The sequence below is a fragment of the Seriola lalandi genome, unplaced genomic scaffold, assembly GCF_002814215.2.
Source record: "Seriola lalandi dorsalis isolate HSWRI2012SDOR001 ecotype SW California unplaced genomic scaffold, Sedor1 jcf7180002054753, whole genome shotgun sequence".
NCBI classification, from domain to species: Eukaryota; Metazoa; Chordata; class Actinopteri; order Carangiformes; family Carangidae; genus Seriola; species Seriola lalandi.
In genome coordinates this window covers 40,625-62,096 of record NW_019525306.1, presented here as the reverse complement: position 1 = coordinate 62,096, position 21,472 = coordinate 40,625, and the positions used below count along the sequence as shown (strand labels likewise).

The window sequence follows — 21,472 nt, the reverse complement described above, 5'->3', positions numbered from 1 at the left end:
GAATGACAGATAGACAGACAGAATGACAGACAGACAGACAGACAGACAGACCGTATGTCCCAATCAGTGAGGAACGTGGGATCAGAGATCAGCCACTTCAAACAGAGACAGGGACACACAGACGCCTGCCTGGTTAGCTTTGTGTCTTTGAATGGCAGCCGACGAGCATGAAGACACTGGCGGGGGGGCGAGGGGCACCAAGACAGAAACCGAGGCAAATTTAACTCATGGTGTCAGCCTAATGAACACTGATAAATAATGAGTCTTTATGTTATAAATAGTCTTACTGTTTGGACATGTGCAAGCTTCCCAGTCTGGAGTTAAAAGATGATCCACATCATGGCTGTTCTCTTCTCTAAGAACAGAGGAATGATGATTAAATGTCTCAGACCTGCGGCGTCAAACTCAGTGTCACTGAGCACTGATATGCACCTTTGATCCACGATTGATCTCTTTCACCCAAGGTCCCCGCCATGTGTTCAAACTACTTACTGGTTTCACTTTTACCAGTTTGTTGATCTATTGATTTTATGAACTAGAGAGCATGCGGAGGTTGCGGATTTCCTCCAAGGACATGTAATCCTCCTAAATTTGTTATTTCTGTGACTGAACATGACTAAAACATTTTATTTGCATCCAGATCTGAGCTCGAGTAAACAGTGAATCATGGTGATTTTTATGAATGTTTGGGAAGGTAAGAGGTTTTGTAGGAGGATGAATTGCGAACAATCTCAAGCAGGATTTTGACTGAAGTGAAATGGGCTCCAATGGAAAAGGTGATGTTATGTACGTCTGAGCACCGGGGCAGGATGCAGCATTGTTTGAATCTAAATCTGAACAACTGGTGGGCTGTTTGCTCATGCCGTTTGCAGTTCATCAAATCACATGTGAAACCTTGATAATAATAATTACTATCCTTACTATCATTATTATTATTATTATGAGAAGTAATTTCTTTTTCAAACAAATGCTTAGGATCTGACATCAGCTTTTTCAGAGGTTTAATTTTTTTTTATTTTATGCACCAAATTTGTTGAAGATTGAATGAAATGTGTAGCACAGTTGAAGTTGTTTTGTGGCTTAGTGAATGACTTGTTTTCACACAAGGAGACAAAACATCAAGTGAACCCAAGGTTTTTGAGATGTTAGGGCAACCGGATTTGGGACTGAAACCAACTTGACTAAAGTAATAAAGTATTGATTTTTTGATGTCTATGACCTGGGTAAGAACAATGAGCCACAACCAAAATGAATCAAGGTTATTGGCTAGTGAAAGTTTTATTTTCCACCATTTTACTTAGAAAAGATGTCTTACGGTCTAACCTGAGAACAGTGAGGCTGCTACAGAGAGGAAAGGAGTCTTTTTTTCTTTCTTTTGCCATTTCAAAAAAGAAACCAGAAAAAAAAAAGAAAAAAACAGAAAAGAAAAAAAAAAGGATTAGCCACGAATGACCTTTCATTTGTGAACATCAGCCTTCCAAAGCATTATTCATGTTTTCACATTCTCTGCTGTCCTCTCACTGAGGTGTAAAAAAATCCTACTGCAAAACATCTATCATTCAACTTTGCCTAGGAGCCTTGTTTGATAGATCAGACACTTGCACTATCCGTATCAGGTTTGGATCTAGCAGTAGTAGCAGAACAGCACTTCCAAAGCGCAAGCTGTTAACTGACAGAGTCAGAGGTAAGAGATATTAAAATGTGATAAGTCTGCCTGATTTTGCCAGGGGTCTGAGTGTTGGTTTTGCTTTGTTGCATCCTGAGCTGTTGATACAAGGAGAAGCAATCGTGCTCTGGTAAGTGGCTCCGAAGCTTGATATCTCTCTTCCACTTTCACTCACACGGCCCCAAAGCGGAACAAATACACATCATGGATATTCATTCACAAAATCATCAGCAATGTTAATATCGGCTTCTGCTGTTTGTACAGCCAATTACAGTTTACTTATTGTTCGCCTGAGCGGGTGGAAAAATGTGAGATCACTTCCAAGTTTCCCACTTTCCAACTATTCCATCTTTTCATGGAGAATGAGTTGTGCTCAACTAAGAAGTGCAACAGAGAATTTCTGTATACTCCTTTTCCATAGTGAGCAGAGAGTCTTTGAGTACCGCTCTCCAGGGTGCCTCTTCCCCCCCTTGTGCGTCGAGCTCCATTTGAAGTGTTGCAATACCAAAATAGAGCAAACAGCTTGAAATGAAACATGTGGGGATTATTCCTACACGTACTGAGACACAAGTAAATCACACGTGAACAAAAGATGAAAATAAAACCCACAGTACATATATATATATATATATATATATATATATATATATATATCTCGTTTGGCAAAAGTTGGAATATGCACTGCGCTCCTATCCAGTCCACAATCCGAGGCGCTGGGTTTGTCAGTCGTCTGCGTGTTCCACACTTCTATGTTTCCGTGTGTAATTGAAAAGCATTTAAAACAGTTGGATCTTTACAAATTATTTTGGTGACTTTTTGTTGAGTTATTTTTCCGGTTAAGCAAATGCCCAACAATTCAAGTATACCACTATTTTTTTTTTTTTTTTTTTCCAAAAATCACGCTTCAAGATTGCACACACTTCATGGTAATTACTATGACAAAGGGCCAGCATGAAGTTAATGAGTTATTGATTGTTTACTCCCAGACATAATCTGCTCTAGCATTCTGTAACATCTGTATTAAAAAATGAAAAGTGATATTTACATAAATCAGCCCAAAAGCAAAGGCCAGCACAGCTCCTTGTTCATCTTTGGGTCTAGATAGGCGATGTGTGTCGCATTATTTCTGTCTGTGGAATCATAATGTTTTGCATACTTTGATGTTTCTTTTCACTTAAAATTCAAACTGCTTCTCTGGGGTGCAAGAGCTTCAGTGTAACTGGTCTCCATCAAGGCTTCTGTCAGCAAGCGGACTAATAAATTAAAGCAGCTAAAAACAACATATTAATACACAACTCAAAAACACAAACAGAATAAAAGCATAGACTAAGTCAAAATTAATAATTGGAGGGGGTGGGGGTGGGGGTGGGGGGTACACTGACAGGAAACAAAGTTAAATGACAAACTTCATAGTCCATGAGTGAGGCTACATAAATACAAAACAAGGGAGGAGTTCAGCAGAGGTTGTCTTTCATAGCTAGTGCTAGTGAAGCACTCTGATGGTGGTGAGTGGGCATCTTTTCTTGGAGCACGTTTCTACTGAGTTGTAACGGGGTGGTTATCTCAATATGATTGGAACAGTCAAGTACAGCCACGATTGGCCAGTGAAGGGTTCGCGACCTGGGAATCCAGGGAAGGATGCATTCACTAAAAAAAGAAAGTGATTCTTCACAAGTCCTTGTTTTCCTCATCATCATCATTATCATCATCATCTCGCCGCCTCTTCCGCCATGTCAGTTGTGTGTCTTGAGTGGTGGTGCTCGTCCCTGCTCTTTTCGTCTCTCATTCACTGCGGTGGCGTCTCCCCAACCATCTCGATGCCGTGCTGCTGGAGTTGCGCTCGGAGCAAAGCATTCTCATTCTTCAGCTCTTCAATCTTAAGAACAAAGGACAAAAAAAAAAAAAAAATCTCATTATCAATATCCTCATCCCCGTGACAGCTAAATATAGCTCCAAGTTTACAAACCAAACTTTTTCGTTTGAAGACTGAGCGCCGGCTGTGTGTAATGTACACACAGGGCTATGCAATCCCTGGGATTAAAGAGTAGTGTGTGCAGCCCTTTTTAAAGACACCGCTGTCCACAACCAACTGGATTATCACATCTTGATGAGGTATGTCATCTCCACTACATTTCCCTCGAGTGAATCCCAAATTCACTGCCTCCCAGCTGAGGGACTGAGGAAAGGATATTCAGCTTTGAGCATCAGAATAAGAATATATTGCCGAGTGCCTTGCAGGCCTGGGATTCAATGGGGGAGACGTGGCGGGCTCAGAGCTGCAAGATCTCACAATACTTTGAGTGCATTAGCATGCAGTTAGTTCTCACACAACCCCTGTGTATATTATTCCCACAGTCTCTCAAAGCACTGATTTCAGGTAAAACTTCTCATTATATGAGGGCAAACTCTTTGATCCTCTTTGTCAGGCTGCGATGATCAGCTATACGGGCTGAAACCTCGAGGGGGTTTGTTTTGGAGAAATGAAGATGCATATGGGGCTTGGTGGTTTTCATGCGTCTGAGGTTTAAGTGAAAGGATGTAGCATAGCAAACTCCAAAGCAAACTAATCAATTCAATGCAGTGGCAATCTTCACAGCCACATACTTGGTCTTATTATGTATAAGTTTATTTATCTGTCACACCCAACCACCTCAAAGGAAGATTTGGACATTATCATTCATAGACCTTCTTTACCCATTATTTAAGTCACAGAAACTTCACTTGATGCTACATTTGCAAGCCGCAGCAAAGACTGGTATTCATACCTGCTGCCTGCACAACTCATTGTCCACTTGTATCCTCTCCACTTCCTTCAGACTCTCCTGCAGTCGCTGGTTGCTTTGCCTCAGCTCACGGATGTAGTCACAAGCTTTGGACAGGATGCCACCTTTGCTCTAGAAGAACAGAGATGTTGTCGCACAGTCGGAAAGGTGACATTTTAAAACAGAAACATCATTACGAGGTTGGCAGCAGTAGTTAGGAGTCAAGTTAAAGACTGTTTACCGCTCCGGTCTTGGTGCTGTCCATACTGCAGTCTGGGATGATCTTGGAAAGGGTGACAATCCAGTTGTTGATCTTGTCTCTTCGCCGCCTCTCAACTGATGGAACGTTATAAAACAGATTACAGCGATAAAAAAAAAAAAAAAAAAAAAAAAAAAAATGTGGATGACTGTAGGAATAACTAAATGTACAGGTCTTTTTTCCTTTTTTTCTTACTTTCACAACTTATGGAGGCACATCTCAAATAAGTGCTCCTGAGAGTTATTGCCAAAGGAATCCAGAAAATTAGCAGAGTGCAATTCCACAGCTGAAGCACTTTATCCATATAATTTGAAGCATGGACTAAGTTTGTAAAGTCTTATATTGATCTTTGAAAGAGAAATACAATTTTCACTTCTCCCTGCCTGCCTGGTTACAGTATTACACCAAGCCAGGGCCTGGACAATGAGCCAGGAAAGTGTTCATTGAGATACAAGGGACTGTAGCTCGGCCTTGAAATTCTGTCAATGGATGATATGAACAAAGATGAGCCTTAGTGACCACTAACTGCTTATGTGCTGACAACTATGTAGAAGAGATACGCTGATATTGACAACATATGGTTTTCATGGGCTTAATTTGTCCCAAGATTCAGGTTTTTACAAATGTCAAATGTTGTCCAAATAGTGAAACCACTAACTTGTTCCAAACTAGGCTAAATATGAACAAAACTACAACAGAGGACACTTTGTAAATGATACTAAAATAAAAGTGTGGAGCGAGCTATTTGTTTCCAGATGGAGAACAATGACCTAATTTCTAAGTCCTAATGGAAAAAGACGTTTGCCACAAGCACAACTAACAACAATGGATCGAGGTCAGCAATGAAGAAACGCTACATCTGTGTCTCACACATCAAGAGCAGGGAGAATCACCGGGGACTTATGGGAAGGGAGAGGCGGAGAGGAGAGGTGGGCAGAGGTTTGTGTGCTTCTTCTCTCTTCTTGTGATCTAATTTGATTAGTTCATTTGCTGTAGAAAAAAAAAAAAAAAGAGTGGGAGAAATGTGGAAACTGTCCTCACCAGTTTAAACCTTCATGTTGCAGCAGCTCGTTTTCATCTCTGCGAACGGCAGATAGGGTGGGAGGTTTTCATTCATTTTACTCACATGTCAATGATAATGTCACTGTTCATTAGATTACACCTAAATATAACTCAAGAGGCTTGTTTCAAAAATCATAAATAATTAATGTCAGAGGAAATAAATAGAAACACATATTACAGAAAGGCATTCAGAGATGAAAAAACAGTTCTCTTCATGTTTCAACACAGCAACGCAGACATACACTGCAACAAAGCTTTCTTTACTCATGACTGGAAAGCAGTCTGTTGTACGCTGTGAACATCAAGCAACATCAAAAATGGCAGAGCTGCTGCCAGTTTTAAGGCGGATCTAGAACTCCCCGTAAAGCTGCCCACAAGAAAGGAGCTTAAATCTTTGAGAAATCTTTGAGAAGTTCTTGAAAATCACAGAAGCACAGAAGCAGTGAATATCCTTGTTGTCAAACCGTATACTGTGCATACCCAAATGGACAAACAATAAATGAAAAGCAGAGCCTGTTAATAGTGTGCTGTGTCTCCCGCTTGTGCAATGAGAAGGTAAATGTAAGTTTATATGTTCCCCACAGTTTCACAAGATAAAGTTTAAATATAAGCCTGGTAGAAAATGAGGGACCATTCACTTATGTTATCGCTAACTCAATTTGATAATGGCTCATGTGTTCATTTTGGGTGACCAAACAAGCACATGGCTGTGCCTCAGCTTTTACAGAGCGAGGAAAAAACACAGATGACATTTAAGAATCCCGCACCCCTTATCACTATTACCCATGTGCCAGTCGGTACAAAAGTGCACTCTGAAAATAAAATAAACCATGCTGGAATTCTTTATCTGAATAAGTACCCGCAGCAGGCCAGAACCAGGCTGGTATGATGCAATTAAAATGACAACTCAGTTTGTCTTTGCTCAGGTGAGCCTGCTGATTATCTTAATAACAGCAATCACCAGCATGTGGCTAACAGTTGGAGTGAGTCTGCCATGGATTCTGTTTGGATGCATGATTATAATGATGCGTGTTGTGAGTTTTAGAGAGAAACAATCTGAGAAGATTTCAGAGGAGAATGAAAAAACAGGCCAACTGGGGTGTGCTAAAATGAAGATCCTTGATACCAGAATGATATTAAAAAAATCAACCTTCACAGCGAACGAGGCGAGAGACGAGGAAGACTCCCGCAGGAGAAACACAGTCAGGAGTAAAAGAAGAACTACAGCAGCACTTCATGTTATTCAGCCTCACTGTAGTTAGGATAGGCATGGAGGTTGTTCTATAGTCACATTTCCATACAACACCCATCATATGAAACTATATCAAACATCTAGATTGTCCTTTTTAAACAGTTCTGTCTCTCCGCCTACACTACTGCAACAAATTACACCCCTACCCATGTCTCAGCAGTTTAACTTCCACCACTTCCCCATCCTGCTCCTGCATTTGAATTTCGATTTGTGTGAATTCAGCATGCTTTGTTCACTCATTATGTGTTGATGTTCATTTTAATGTCGTCGGTAGGAGGGGGGGGGGGGTTTCTTGAACTGGCTGCCAAAGTCAAATGTGTGTTGTTGTTGCAATTATTGGCTAAAGCCTTGAAGGACTGATACTTACGCAGGGAAGGGCTGTGTGCGCGGGGCGATGGTTCGTTGCGTGCCTGTCTGAATGACGTCAGGTGGGGTCATCATCACGTAAAACTGACCTGTGGCTGTGAAGGGCATGGGAGTCATTAGCAAAAATGAATATGTTGTTTATTTTAAAAATCAAAAATGTGATTAAAAGATAACATGGCAAAATCTTGATGTAATTCAGTTGAAAAAAAAAAAGCCTCTAGCCTTTTCAAAAACCCCTTTCAAAAAAAACAAAAAAAAAAACTTATGATGAGGGACTCCTGCGCACAATCAGCAACTCTTTGGCATGTTTTGGTGAGAAATACTATAAAATAAAATAGAAAGGTCAAGCACTTCCCACCCCTGGGTCCAGTCTTGCCAGAATGTGGTTCATCGTCAAAGCCTCCAGCACTATCCTCCACTATCCCTCACCTCACAGGAGAAGGCAGCTTGTAAAAGACTCTCCCACCTACACCTTACAGTGCACTCCTCAGCCAGTATGTCATGTCTGCTTAAACTGCCCGTGGCTCAGAGACGAGAAGGACAGCAGCCCACTTCCTCCTGCGAGGCCCTGGCTTTAACTGTCACCCACAGCGCAGAAACCTCATGGTCTTCTTCCCCTTCCGTGGCATCGCCAGGCAGCCACTCACAACCCCCAGAAGAAGAAAAACACAACAAAACAAAACAAAAATAAAACTGCATTTCCCCAATGAAACCAGCAAGGTCAGTGCAGAGTGTTGGGCAATCACGCTAGTTTTCCAACCTTCTGTTACAGCAGATTTTCCCACTGAGTAAAGCCACAAGCTTAATGTTTTAAGATTCTCAACACACCTCAAGCGCTTAACTTCATACATCAAACTGCTTCAACAGTCAATTGATATGGCCTCAAGGATGTCAGACTGCTATGGGTGTGTGTCATGTGATTCAAGTAGACACACAAAGCTCAGTGAGGGAGACAAGCAGGGTGTGTGGATGCGCTGCATTAGCCTGATAAGCAAAGTAAGTGATCAGTAAATGATAGAATACATTAAAAAAAATGCTAAAGGGGAACTCACCATGAATCTGATAGTTTGGGGAAACACAAGGACCTTGTATAACCCTTGATCAGGCCTGTACATTTGGTATTTTCTGGAATATGATTAAACTGCAATGTCTAGCTGGGAAAGATGTTGTTGGTTTATAAGCCTGGTTTATCTTGCTGAAATTCTTTTTTTTTTTTTTTTTAAGGCAAAAATGAGCTTAATAACTAACAGGCAGGATAGATGGTTTATTACTAGGAAATGTTACGGTGCCATGTGCTGGTACGTGACTGATTTTTGTACCGCCACAAACACATGAAAAAAAGTTTGTAACTTATTGTAAGCTATTGTATGCTTTGTTTTGTGGTCAGCGCTGCTTTATTCTGGGTGTATCTCATACACCTACATTATTTATTCTGTTGGATCCCACTTTCATCCCTTTTCAGACCTGAGGGCCAACAAGGCAGCAAGAAGCACAGAAACTCTGGATTATGAATTAAAAGTTCCTTCCATTACTCCTGTCCAGGCACTGCACTCTCCCTCATAAAACCCGAAGAAACCTGGCGTGTTCTGCTCCTCTAAAACCTTCAGAAAATAATCACAATGCACCACTTCAAGCGCCTGCCATCAGCAACACTGTGTCTGCTAGATCTAGATCTGGCTGAATAATACAGAACAAGCAGATGCTGATCGTGTATAACCGAACCGAAAGGCTACATCTTTTTCTCCAGGTCAACAAAGCCCTGACCCCCCTCATGGAAAGCAGAGGACAGCATCCTGCAGCTAGTGATATTCTCCAGATAACAACATATGGCAGTAAAGAGGAAGAGAAGAAGAGCGGGTGGACATGTGACGTGGAGCAAAGACTAAATATGATCAGCGCAACTAATTTCATTTCAGATAATATTTACAAAGACTGTTACTGTTAGAGGAAGCATATTTCAAACTGTTTCTGACATATTACTGAGCAAGGAATCTGACATTGAACAAAATATCCTGCTGAGTGCATATGACAGAAAATCTTTAATTATTCAAAGCCTTATTAAGCAGCATCTAAATATCTTTCAACAAACAAAAATACTGATGCACTGTTGGGGGACATTCTGTGCCCACCTGTATCACAAATCATGTTTCAATTACAGTGTCAGCGTGAAAGAGCAATATAACTGACAATCTACAGCGTCCTTCTTTCTTTCACATCAGCCAAAGCTGTGGGGATCACGGTCCATTTACAACTACTGAAAAAAGGACTGTTGCTCAGTTTGTCACTGAAAATAATGTCTAAATTAGCCTCGAAGCACTGTGGTGAGCTTCAACCCAAATTAAGTGTTAGAACTGACTCACCCCCTGCCTGTGTGAGTGTGGGGTCCGTGGCGGCCTGCACAGACACAGTCCCATCGCTCACCGCAGTTGCGGGGAAGTAAGCGAAGCGCGTCTCCCCTCCCACCGCCTCTCCTGCTGGGCTTCCTCCATTACTGAAAGGGTTTTGGATCACAGCCTGTGACAGATAAGACAGAGACAGAGGAGAGCTTGAACAAGTAGCAATGGAGCAGTCACAGCAGGTAAACGCACACCTCAGTCTCTGTCAGACTCAATTCCGGTATCCCCTCTAGACCCCCAAGAAAGACACAGTGCAGTTTGACAGCTGGGATAAAGGGAGAGGGGGGAAAAGTAGCAGTGATCTTGTTAGCAGAGATAACAACAAGTCCGGTAAAGCCATGAGTGCACTACAAAATGAAAACAAATTTGTTCTGTTCTTCCAAGGAAAAGTGCATGTTTTTGACTAAAAACATGTTCTAAATCTGGCTGGAACTGTTGTGCATTAAATATTTAACTCTGCAAAGGCATCTTTAGTCTCTGTGAGTCGCTCTGCTTCGGGCAGATGCAGGCACATGCTTCTCTACACCACTATGCTAGTTTTACGAGCTCAGAGGAGTTACCTACACTTGAAACTTTAATCAAAACAAAGGAAACTGGATGTCTCTTTCAGATATTTTTAGAACTGCTTGTAAAACACTGGAGTTGTGTTGCATCAGTGACATCACACTGTGCCTGCAGAAACACAACTTGTTATTAGGAGAAATTCATTGTTGGTTTTAGTCTTTTCCTAGCGAATGTTGGAAATAAATAACACTGAATTAGCAACAGTCTTATCCTTTAAGACATGGATAAAGAATACAGTGAGTCTTTAAAAACAGTCCGTATTACCCGCGAGTTCTAGTGGAAGATTGACGTACCTGAGCAACGGCCTGAGGAGCCCCAGTGAAGGCAGCTGTTGACACAACGCTCACTGCTCCACCCCCATCATCTCTTCCCTCGAGGTGCTGGTCAGTCACCTGAACAACTCGATACGTCACCTGCAGGGTGGGATGAGACACGGGTAAAACAGAAAATGACGGAACAAACAAACAAAATCAACACCAGTTGTTTTTTGTGATTTTTTTTTTTTACAGTCCCTATGGTGGGTGTACCATGCACAAATCACAACAATCTTACCTGACTTGCAGATTTGTTTATCATATCTACTGCTTCAGTTCAGCTGAGCCAAGTATCTGACACTATATTCCCAAACTCAGTACTGCACTGCTCTCACCATCCCACACAATACGCTTATGCATCAGAATGTGCCTGATTCAATTTTAAAAACAAGTCTAGAAAATGAGCTTGTTAGTTCCAAGAATCAGTATTTGTATCTCTCTATCATGTGACTCTCCACCTGACTGACATGTGACAGCAGCCACATGCCAATCCTAGACCAGACTGGAATCACATGATCGCTGTCAAATGGGCCACATGGATCACTGACTTAATTCCCTCCAATGTAAATCATCCATATAAGAATAGACCAACTTGTATTTCACACTACAGTTTACTTATTTGCATCACTGACCACCGATGCTGTGAATACCACCATATTAGTGGACAGCAAGGAGACACTTTTGACAAAAGTCACCAGTCAATCGTGGGACTAGAAAAAGAAAAGCACACATTCAGACCTTCAGGCAATTAAAAGCTTGCCATCCTCCTGACTTGTCTTTGGAACAGGGGAGGGAGTTGACGCACCCGACGAAAACACACAATAGTGTAAGAAAACGCAAACTTACACAGACAGACAAAACTATTCATGGGAGGAACTCAGGTTTTCTCACCACGAGGCGACAGTACTTACACCAAAACAATCAGAATGACAACGCTTAAATCACAATGAGTGCTCTAAATAATGAATACATACACGTGGTACAAAATGTTGTTTACTGACAATCATTCTATCTTCCACTGTCTCGATGCACTATGCTAAGTGGCTAAATCATTTCAACTACATTTATCAATATGTAATGTGACACTCAGAATCAGAAGCTAATTATGTCTCTGCACAAACACCCCTTGGACATTTATTCAACATGACATCTAAAGTAATTCTGGAGAGTACTTTTTTGTATTATGAGCACTGAAAGGATGCAAACTTACCCTAAAACTCTAGGCCCATATGACATTAAACGCACTGAGTGTCTTTCTGAAATGGGCTGTAAGACAGAAGACTCAAATGTAATGTCACTATCCCATCTGTAACTTACTTACCTGCCCACCCTCAGTGCGGAACTGATATTGTATGTTATGGTCACCAAATGCTGCAGCCTGCTGAACACTGGCTATTGTCACAGCTGTCTGCTCTTCTCCTGTTCCGTCTGAGGCAGCAAAGAAGACAAAAGCCAGTTGTGAGAATGGAAAACTAATAAAGACAGCTACCAAGCCCTGTGTTCAGCTGCATAAAAAAACAGTATTGCCACTGCATGTTTAACAAGATAATGAAATACATGCGATTTTGCTACACGCCTTATTTACCAAATGAGACAGTTCATAATTATGTTGTAACGATCATTGTATGCCTTTGGCTATTAAACAACCTATACACATCACTGCTGCGCAGGTTTCAAATGTTGTCGATGACAGTTTGGTAAATAACTTCTCACCTTCAGATACTTGGACAACTTCTTCTTCTTGCTTGTCTTGGCTGCAAACCAGATACACAGATAAGTAGTTTTATAAAAAAAAAAAAAAAAAAAAAAAAAAAAAAAAAAAAAAACAACGCAACCAGCTTACCTTCTTGGGGATAAAATAAATTAATAAATTAGTTACCCTAAACTTCGCCTTTCGTGATGCAAAACTCGTGCAAGAAGCCAGTCAACCAACAGAAAAATCGCAAAGTAAAACACAACATTGCTACTGTTACCTACAGTGGCTGACAACTGAGTTTTGTTTTAATAGCTAGCTGAGGCTAACTTAGCTGTTATACTGCTATAAGCTAATTATGATCATGTTTTTTTTACAACTTGACATTTGTCGTTTAGGATACGACTAGTCGAATATCTCGCTAGCAAAGTCTTCCACCTCTCTTGCTAACGTAAGTACAGTCTTTACATTGAAATCGTTTTTGACAACAGTTTTTATAGGTCAGGCCTTGTTTAGCGCCGTAAACTAGCTATCCGAAATAGCATGTTGTAGCTAGCTTGTCTCAGTTAGCCATTTTGACCGACTCTCGGTTACCTTGCGGTGTCCAGACTCTGTTCAAGCATATCCATCAGGGTTACAATAAAAGTGATATTCGGTGTCACAGACGGAGATGGAAGTGCTGATCACGGGAACAAACACTCGGGTCATGTGAGAGAGACAGCCCAGGACACGTGAGGTATGGCTCGGTGTCGAAGTTAAAATGGAGGCCGCTGCTGCCGCTGGGTGATCCGAGGTGACTCCGCTCGGATCAGCTGACGCGCTGGAGGATTTGCAGCTCACCGGTGACCGCGGTCATCACGTTCAAAGCGACTGTTTTCTCCCACACACGAAAACTCTGACCACAACATCATGAGACATTGCCAGCTAATGTCATATCTGCGATGATGGTCAGCTGAAGGGACAGTGGAAAGGACAAAAAAAAAAAAGTTACAACAGACCAATTAAAAAAAACAAAAAACAAAAACAAAACACTGAATCATCTGTCTGTGACCTGGGAGCAACATAACTGTCTGTAGATGGATGCATCTGTATAAAGTATCTTTAATGGGTAATTTTAGATGCATTAGGTAAAGGCTCGTTTAATGGTCTGGCTCTGAACTGAACAAGTGAAACGTTTATGATACTTTAATATTATTACTATTGATCCCCGGAGAATGAACATACCAGTTATTTGATACCAGAAACCAGAAGAAAGATATAAAGATTATAACGAGCTTTGGATTCCGATGTAGGAGACACTGCATTTTGCAACCAGCCTTCATTCTTCATTCTCCGGGGATCAATGATAATAATATTAAAGTATGTAGTAAGTAGTCTATTTTCAGTTAAACTCCGTGTCCTCTTCTAAATCTCTTCTTAAAGCTCACTGTTATCTTATAACCTTTTCTTAACCAATGATATTTCTTGTAATTCTTTTAAATTATTTAGACTGTATTACTTGTTTTAGATTCATGTTTTTGATTTATTACTTTTATTTATTTATTTATTTTTTTACAGTGAGGCACTTTGTAACTGTTTGAAACTTGCCCCATATTATTATTCATTTCAATTTTAATTACTCTTACATTGTCAATCAGTTTGTAATTTTGTTATTATTGAAAAGTTATTAAGTTTATTTAAGCAAGGGAAGTCAATACTTCCAGTAACTTACATGGAAAAGTGTGTTTAAAGTGCTGTGCTCATACTTTACATGCTGAGTGTTCAGGTTTAAGGTATTCTGCCATGATCCATAACATGCACTCACTTGCCAGTTTATCAGGTACATCAAACTAACGCAGTCTAATACAACAGCGACAATAACAATATTCAGTTTTTGTTGAAAATGCTGAGAGGCGGTGAAACCTGGCAAGTTATTTAAGATTATGGTCATTTAGGATGCTGTAGTTTGACATAGTAGTCTGACATCGCTGAATTCTGTAATGGATGTTTCTAATATTTTGTGCATCCCGTTTATGTCAGCGAGGGTAGACTTTTTGAAATACCTCTCAGTATACAATGCAGTATATTTCAATAGCGCCTAAACTACAGCTTTGATACATTTTTGATATCAGAGACTTGTTCTCCAAGGAATAGCCAGACAAAATTAAAAGATAAATGTCAAAATCTTAAACTGTCATCACAGGTCACTAAGTCATGCTTATGTGTAACTTGGAAATGTGTTGATGTGAAATTTAAAGCTCAAGTGACTTGACCCTCACTAGACTCAGTTGGCAGTTTATTAGGTACACATAGATAAAACTAATGCAGTCTAAAAAACAGTCCTGCAATAAAACCTACCTTCAAGAATTTTATAATGTTCAGGTTTTATTGAAACTGTTTCAAAGATGTGTTGATTCAACTTTATGGTCATTTTGGAGGCTACAGTTTATGGTGCTGTTGAATTGTATCGCAATGCATGGACATACGTTTCTTTTATTTTTCCACGCTATTTATAACAATAAGGGTAGGGTAAAAATAAACACCGCTCTATTAAATGCAGGTCAACAGTACCACAAACTACATCCTCCAGAATTATCATATAGCTGAATCAAGACGTCTCTAAAACTGTTTCAATAAAAACAGACCATTATAATATTCATGAGGTTAGGATTTATTGAAAGACTGTTGTATTAGACTGCATTAGTGTGAACTTTGCCCCACATAAAGCGGAACATTTCTTCTTCGGGTTATGTTCACGACACAGATGTGTGAAGCACCACATTATTCACAGGTAATTTGCATTCATTTGCACATTTTAAGCACTTTGAGCAATAAGACAATCGATATCGTGCATCAAGAGAGATTACACGCTCATTATTAACAACACTAAACAGGTTTTTAGCTATTATTCACTCACTTGACTGAAACAGCGCCATCGATCTACTTTGTGTTGAATTTAACAACGAATTCAACCGTATCTCGGCCAATTGAGAAGGGAGAGTTGTTTGTTGGCCGCCTCTCATTGGTTGATACGGTAGGCGGTCCCCTCAGCTCCCTCCCCCTGGTGTCACCGTAAAAGATATCCGACCTCTCCTCCTTGGGTGAAGGTTCATTGCGGTGACAGTGTTACGTCTCCTACAGCATAGTTAAACGTTTTATCCACAATGTCTGGTCGTGTTCTCGTTGGAGTTAAGCGTGTCATTGACTACGCAGTCAAGGTAATGTGCTTCTACTGTTTCGACTGTCTTATTTACACTTTAAAATGTTTTTTTCCTGTGCTCACTCATTTGACTTTCTTCGTTCTACTAGCTTACGTTAGCGTGCTAACGTCAGTTGACTGTGGCACAGGGGCTTAAGCCACACCACTGACTGTTCACATATTTGACAGATAACCTGTCAATCTGCAGGTAAACTCATTTACGGGATGTAGCATGATGAATAATTGTGATTGTAGTTGGTAACACTGCAGTGTGTGACTTCCTGCTGCAGATGTTTACAAGTTGTGTAACCTAATGATAGACTGAATCATTGGTAAGTCCTCCTAAGAATCAGCTTAGGGTTTTTTTCCCCCCATCTTAAATTACTCCGTGAGACAGTTGTGAACGGTGTAGACACACAATTACTGTTATCTCAAGGTACTTCTTTCACCTTTATGGCTCCTGGAGATGATATGAGACACCATAATCATAATGTGTTTGCAGCTGTTTCATGTAACAGCAAGAACACTCCTGCTTCAGCTGCCCTCAGCAGGATCTGTACAGTGTCACTGGTCAGTACTGACACTTTATACCTTAGAAAGATGATAAAAATATTATGAGTCAGGAAAAGTACTTTTTGTTTGAATTTTCTGTTATTTTGAAAATGTTAATTTTTGCTTGTAATATATGCTGCCATGTCAGATTGTGTCTTAAAAATCAAAATCAGTGTAAAGTCAACGTTAAGTCATTAAGTCCATTATATTCTTAGCATCATGCTTCACACCTGGATCAAATATTGCAAGAATAAATATTTTAAACTTAAAAGTATTTTGTATATGAAAAAGTATATGATACTCATGCTATATTTGGCCAGAAGTATATGGACATCCTTGTATACATACTTTTGTGTACATTTAGTCTGGCGCTGTCTTTCATAGATTTTCTTATAGTTACATACAACTCCAGTAGTGTATGTAAGACGGTATACTTCGAAAGTTGAGGCAACAGTTTGGGGAACATCCCTCTTGTTTCAGCCTGACAATATCCCCTGCACAAAGCCAGGTCAAATTGGAACATGAGCTGTGAGCCAGGCCTTATCGCCCAATGCCAGCACCAGACTTCACAAGTACCCTTGTGACTATGTGGGATCGAATCCCTGCAGCCAGGTTCCTGTTATAGCAGCTCTTCAGTGCCCATGGTTTTTGAATGAAAACCATGGACACTACATGCTTTATACTCTTAGGGGAAGTTCCTCTCAATCATTATCTGATGACAAAGCAATGCAGAGCAATAAAAGTAGAGATGACAGCTTTTCCAAAAATGAAGACAGCTACAGGGCTCCTGTTTAAACATGCATCAAAATGTCTCACCCTTTTCACGTCTACATACTGTGGTGGCACAGTTTCTGTGTGAGTTTCAGTCATTGTGTCTGACAGTTTGCCCTAGAATCCAGACTGCCTGAATTGATTGTCAGCTGGCACACCCACAGCTGGCATCGCTGTAGTGACTCTGTCCCGCTGTCTTGCTCCTCCTCAGATTCGTGTGAAGCCCGACAACAGTGGCGTGGTGACGGATGGTGTTAAGCACTCAATGAACCCCTTCTGTGAGATCGCTGTAGAGGAGGCGGTCAAACTGAAGGAGAAGAAGCTTATAAAGGAGGTTGTGGCTGTCAGCTGCGGGCCACAGCAAGCACAGGTGGGTGAGATGGGGCCAGACTCTGCACCCCCTGCCTTGTTAACCAATATCCTGGAGAAATGCACTGTGGTGTGATAGGTTGCATAGTTTTGGAAGATGTGTTTCTAGTGGTTTGGATCTTGTATAGTTCTTTGCCAGGCTTTAGCATTACCTTTTAGTAGAATTGTGTTAAATTACTTTGCTTATTTAATGTGTCATTAGTGTGTATTGCAGATAAATTTATATACTTACATTGTCATTATATGAGGTAGTACTTATTATACACTGTTCATTGAAATACATTGTTTTAATCCCATGAATACACATATACATACAGTGACATATAATCATGATTTCATGTCCAGAATGATAAATTATTCATACTGTAATTCATCAGGGCAAATTTCAGAAGCAAGTCAACATGATAAAGGCAATATTATACACTGACAAAGCAGTTATTGTTACACTTACTGTTTCTGAGATATATGTAATGTTTGTGTTTTTGTCCTTTTGGGTTTGGTTGTAAATGGGAAGCAGCGCCATCCAATTATTCTAACCCCCCTCCCTCAAAGACAAGTTCTTTGACCAATATTTCCCCCCTCACTCAGGAGACCATCCGCACCGCCCTTGCCATGGGGGCAGACCGTGGCATTCATGTGGAAGTGACTGGGAAAGACTATGACACCTTGGGACCCCTCCAGGTCTCCAAGATCATGGCTGCTTTGGCTAAGAAGGAGGACGCACAACTCATCATCCTTGGCAAACAGGTTAAAGATCAGGATTAATTTCACTCAATATCCTCATTTAGAATCTCATAACATTTCTGCTCTCATACTCTGATTAACACATTTCATAGGCCATCGATGATGACTGCAATCAGACTGGTCAGATGACAGCAGCCTTACTGGACTGGCCTCAGGTGAGTTCTCACTTTAATGCAGTCTTTGAATGAGTCATGCGAAACAGGACCAAGTCAACTCGTCCCAAAAATAAGTCTGTTTTGACCTAGATTGATCTGAGTGAATACTTTAAGTTAGAGTAAGTCAGCTGCTATTTTCTTCTGTTGGTTATCGCAAGTGTCACATGTGTGACCTAGTTGTGCTGATATCAGGCTATGACACTGTCCACACTGCCTTATCAAGGTTAGTGGATACTAGTTTGAGTCAGTAAGAGCTACAGTGAACCTGTACAGATCAGCAAAGCAGGTTAAAGGCAGGACAGCTGAGGTTCCACCGGCTGACCAGTAGATAGAGCACTTTGACATGTTATATAGATACAGACTGGGCAGTCTGATGCACAGATAACAGTTTAAATCCAAACATTTTAACCAGCCCATTTCCAAAGTTACCAACATTTCATGTGTGTTGTGCCATTTTCAAGTATTTATTTTTATGATTAGTGTTATTTTTTATTGCGAGCAGTTCATTTTAAAGACACATTTACCTTGGATTAGTCACAATTTAAACTGTAGTTGCACAGGCAAGCCAGCAGATGGGGCACAATGACTACCTCAGGACCTCAAGTAAACACATCAATCTTACTTACTCTTCATGTAGCAGGGTTAGAAATGATTTAAGACAAAGCCCCGCCCCCCCCCCGGTTTTAACAATAGTTGTACAGTTTTATGAATCACTGCTCTATCCTCATATTTCAGGGCACTTTTGCATCAGAGGTGTCAATGGAGGGAGACAAACTTAAAGTGGTGAGAGAAATTGACGGTGGCCTGGAAACTATTAAGATCAACACACCGGCAGTGGTGACTGCAGACCTTCGACTCAACACCCCCAGATATGCCACTCTGCCTAATATCATGGTAGGTTGCAAGGAGGAAACGCAAGAGGCAAAAAAAGGCATGAAAATCATACTTTGGCTGCCGGGAATACAACTTAGATTTGTTTACAGAAAATTAAACTGTTAAAGGTTCAATAAATCCAGAAAGAATTTAGATTCGGTACAGCATTCACTGCATTCATAATTGTTGAAATGACAAGTACTTTTTTTAAAACAAAGTCTTGCAAACACAGTCTCCTCAGTCAAGATATATTTAAGTATTACAGAATATGTACATTGCCCTTCTCTCTGTGTTTCCTTCCTTCCAGAAAGCCAAGAAGAAGAAGATTGCTAACGTGAAGCCTGCAGACTTAGGAGTGGAACTCAAATCACGGTTGGAGGTGTTGAGAGTGGACGAGCCCCCGCAGAGGCAGGCTGGGATGAAGGTGGAGACAGTGGACGACCTGGTGGGCAAACTGAAGGACGCGGGGCGGATATAGAGACACTAGGAGTGTAAGCAGGGGAGCACAGAGCCAACCAGAAGGGTGAGTGTCACTGTAAATACCAGTGTATAGTCTGACTTGAACTGGATTTTCATTACTAATTAATATCAATTCATATTTTCAGTAAGTGTAAACAATTTGCAATGATTTGTGACAATATTATTATGTTAGCTATGGCTACAATCAACAAATGTTTCCATGAACAACTAATCTGTTAATTATTTTTTTGATAGTTTAATAAATTCTGTGGGAAAAAGTGAAAAATGCTGAGCTTTTCATCCAATAAATATTCCAAAACCCATAGATGTCAGTTTATAATGACTTAAATCAGAAAAAGCAAATCCTCAAATCCCAGAAGCTGGAACCAGAGAATTTCTGGTGATTTTTGCTTAAATTGACTGACACAGTTAACTGATTATCAAAATAATTTTTCAAGCCTTTATTAAGCTTGTTTTAGATAAGGCCAGTAGAGAGATAACAGGAAATGAGAGTGAGAGACAAAGGTTTCCAGTCAGACTCAAAAATGGGGCTGTTAATGGTTGTCCCATTATCAAAATGGTTGCAGATTAAATTTCGATCTATTGACTAATCAACTAACCACTCTAATGTAAACTGGTGACATTAGATGTTATACTGGCTCTTTGTCAATATTTCAGTTTCTTCTTAAGAATCTGAAGTAACAACCTGTAAGTTTCATTACTCGCTTAGGGATGAAAACCCTTTTTATATATTATAACAAGAAGTATTCGTAACATTTACATATTTTTGACTGAAGCAGTGGGAACGCTGTATACCAAAAATTAAATATTCTTGATAAACCTACCTTTTTGATTATTACTTGATACAAGCTTGTGTATGTAGAAAAGTTACCTCACGTGATGAATGATAGAATTGTTTTCTTGGAATATTAATTTTATTATTTTATATCAGCGTCTCCTCATGGCAAAAAAAAAAAAAACCTAATTAATTGCTCTAACAAAGAGTATTATGTGTTTTGCAGAAGCAAACCTAATTAAAGATTTTAATTGCAACTCTTGTCTTGAATTACATATCTACATTCTCTGCTCTCTTTGCAGGACTCTTTAAAGAACAACTGGACTGCATTACATAAGCTTACCCAGAGGACTAGCTCATGTATCGGCCTGATCCCTTTGTTGAAGACTGTGACTCCTGAGGATATGCAGGGAGGTAGTTACAGGAGAGGAGGAATACTGAGAAACACTGTCCTGCAGCAGACCCAGACAACTCTAAAAGGATCTTCTTGTCTTTTATGTGCATCTTAATTTACATGGATGATTCTTCTATCATAAGCTATACTGATAACTTTAGACAAGTAGCCTTTATGCAATAAATTAAACCCACAAACTTCACTCATGCTGCTGTTTGTATTGCACTGTACACTGTACAGTACACTTGACTCAGCTGTTTAATTTTGTACATCTGTTGTCTCACATGTTAAGAGGTGCAGTTTTTGTAAATGATATATGTAAATATGGACCCAAACCTGTTGAGATGATTATATCCTCCAAGATTAGCATCATGTCTGCTGGTAGTCTGTATAGTTTGTAATGTAAAGTCTCACTGGGTTTCAGTCCTCTGCCTAGACGGTGTCTCTCAGTATGAGCAAGGGAAGATAACCATAAATCTGAATTCTACCATAAGCGCCTCAGTTCTCAGTCGATTGTACAGAACATAACCATGACAATAAAGAAGCCAGTCTTTTTCATATCTAAACATGGTACACATGTGACTGTTCTTTTGGCATTTCTTTTTGTTTGGAGTTAGCAGTTGCTACGCTGGATGGATGCTTATGAGGATTGGCACTGATTAGTAAACTCACTATTTATTGTCCACAAAAATCATGTCATCTCAACACTCAGATTTTTACCAGTAGTAGTATTTTTAACACCTATAAATGTGTAACAAATTGTGGTATTCAACATTAAATACCATGAAATTGTGAAATAACTTAATCCAATTCACAATCCAGTAGAATTTATTTCACGTCATTCAGG

At 40.1% G+C, this 21,472-nt stretch overlaps 2 protein-coding genes across 2 annotated transcripts; one reads left to right on the top strand and one right to left on the bottom strand.

Annotated features, from left to right (window-relative positions):
* Nucleotides 1-1,259: 1,259 nt before the first annotated feature.
* LOC111668729 (upstream stimulatory factor 2-like) lies at nt 1,260-13,186 on the bottom strand. The gene is made up of 10 exons (XM_087178934.1): nt 12,929-13,186; nt 12,355-12,395; nt 11,963-12,069; nt 10,621-10,740; nt 9,728-9,881; nt 7,369-7,462; nt 5,727-5,767; nt 4,670-4,890; nt 4,432-4,560; nt 1,260-3,542 (listed from the first exon to the last, which is right to left on the bottom strand). Exons 1-10 carry the CDS (start codon nt 12,961-12,963, stop codon nt 3,453-3,455), a joined length of 1,032 nt encoding a protein of 343 aa, XP_087035060.1. The 5' UTR covers nt 12,964-13,186; the 3' UTR covers nt 1,260-3,452.
* A 2,191-nt stretch (nt 13,187-15,377) lies between these two features.
* On the top strand, nt 15,378-21,191 carry etfb (electron transfer flavoprotein subunit beta). Its single transcript, XM_023424834.2, has 7 exons — nt 15,378-15,531; nt 17,047-17,205; nt 17,793-17,951; nt 18,041-18,103; nt 18,839-18,997; nt 19,284-19,499; nt 20,534-21,191. The coding sequence occupies exons 1-6, from the start codon at nt 15,478-15,480 to the stop codon at nt 19,452-19,454; spliced, it is 765 nt and encodes a 254-aa protein (XP_023280602.1). The 5' UTR covers nt 15,378-15,477; the 3' UTR covers nt 19,455-19,499; nt 20,534-21,191.
* Nucleotides 21,192-21,472: the final 281 nt, after the last annotated feature.

Coding starts and splice junctions, on each gene's coding strand:
- LOC111668729 (XM_087178934.1), bottom strand. CDS start 12,963: ATGGATATGCTTGAACAGAGTCTGGACACCGCAAG. Junction 10,741..11,962: donor TCCGCACTGAGGGTGGGCAG/GTAAGTAAGTTA, acceptor CCCACCCTGCAG/GTGACGTATCGAGTTGTTCA. Junction 4,561..4,669: donor ACAGCACCAAGACCGGAGCG/GTAAACAGTCTT, acceptor CTGTTCTTCTAG/AGCAAAGGTGGCATCCTGTC.
- etfb (XM_023424834.2), top strand. CDS start 15,478: ATGTCTGGTCGTGTTCTCGTTGGAGTTAAGCGTGTCATTGACTACGCA. Junction 17,952..18,040: donor TCATCATCCTTGGCAAACAG/GTTAAAGATCAG, acceptor CACATTTCATAG/GCCATCGATGATGACTGCAA. Junction 18,998..19,283: donor CCACTCTGCCTAATATCATG/GTAGGTTGCAAG, acceptor CCTTCCTTCCAG/AAAGCCAAGAAGAAGAAGAT.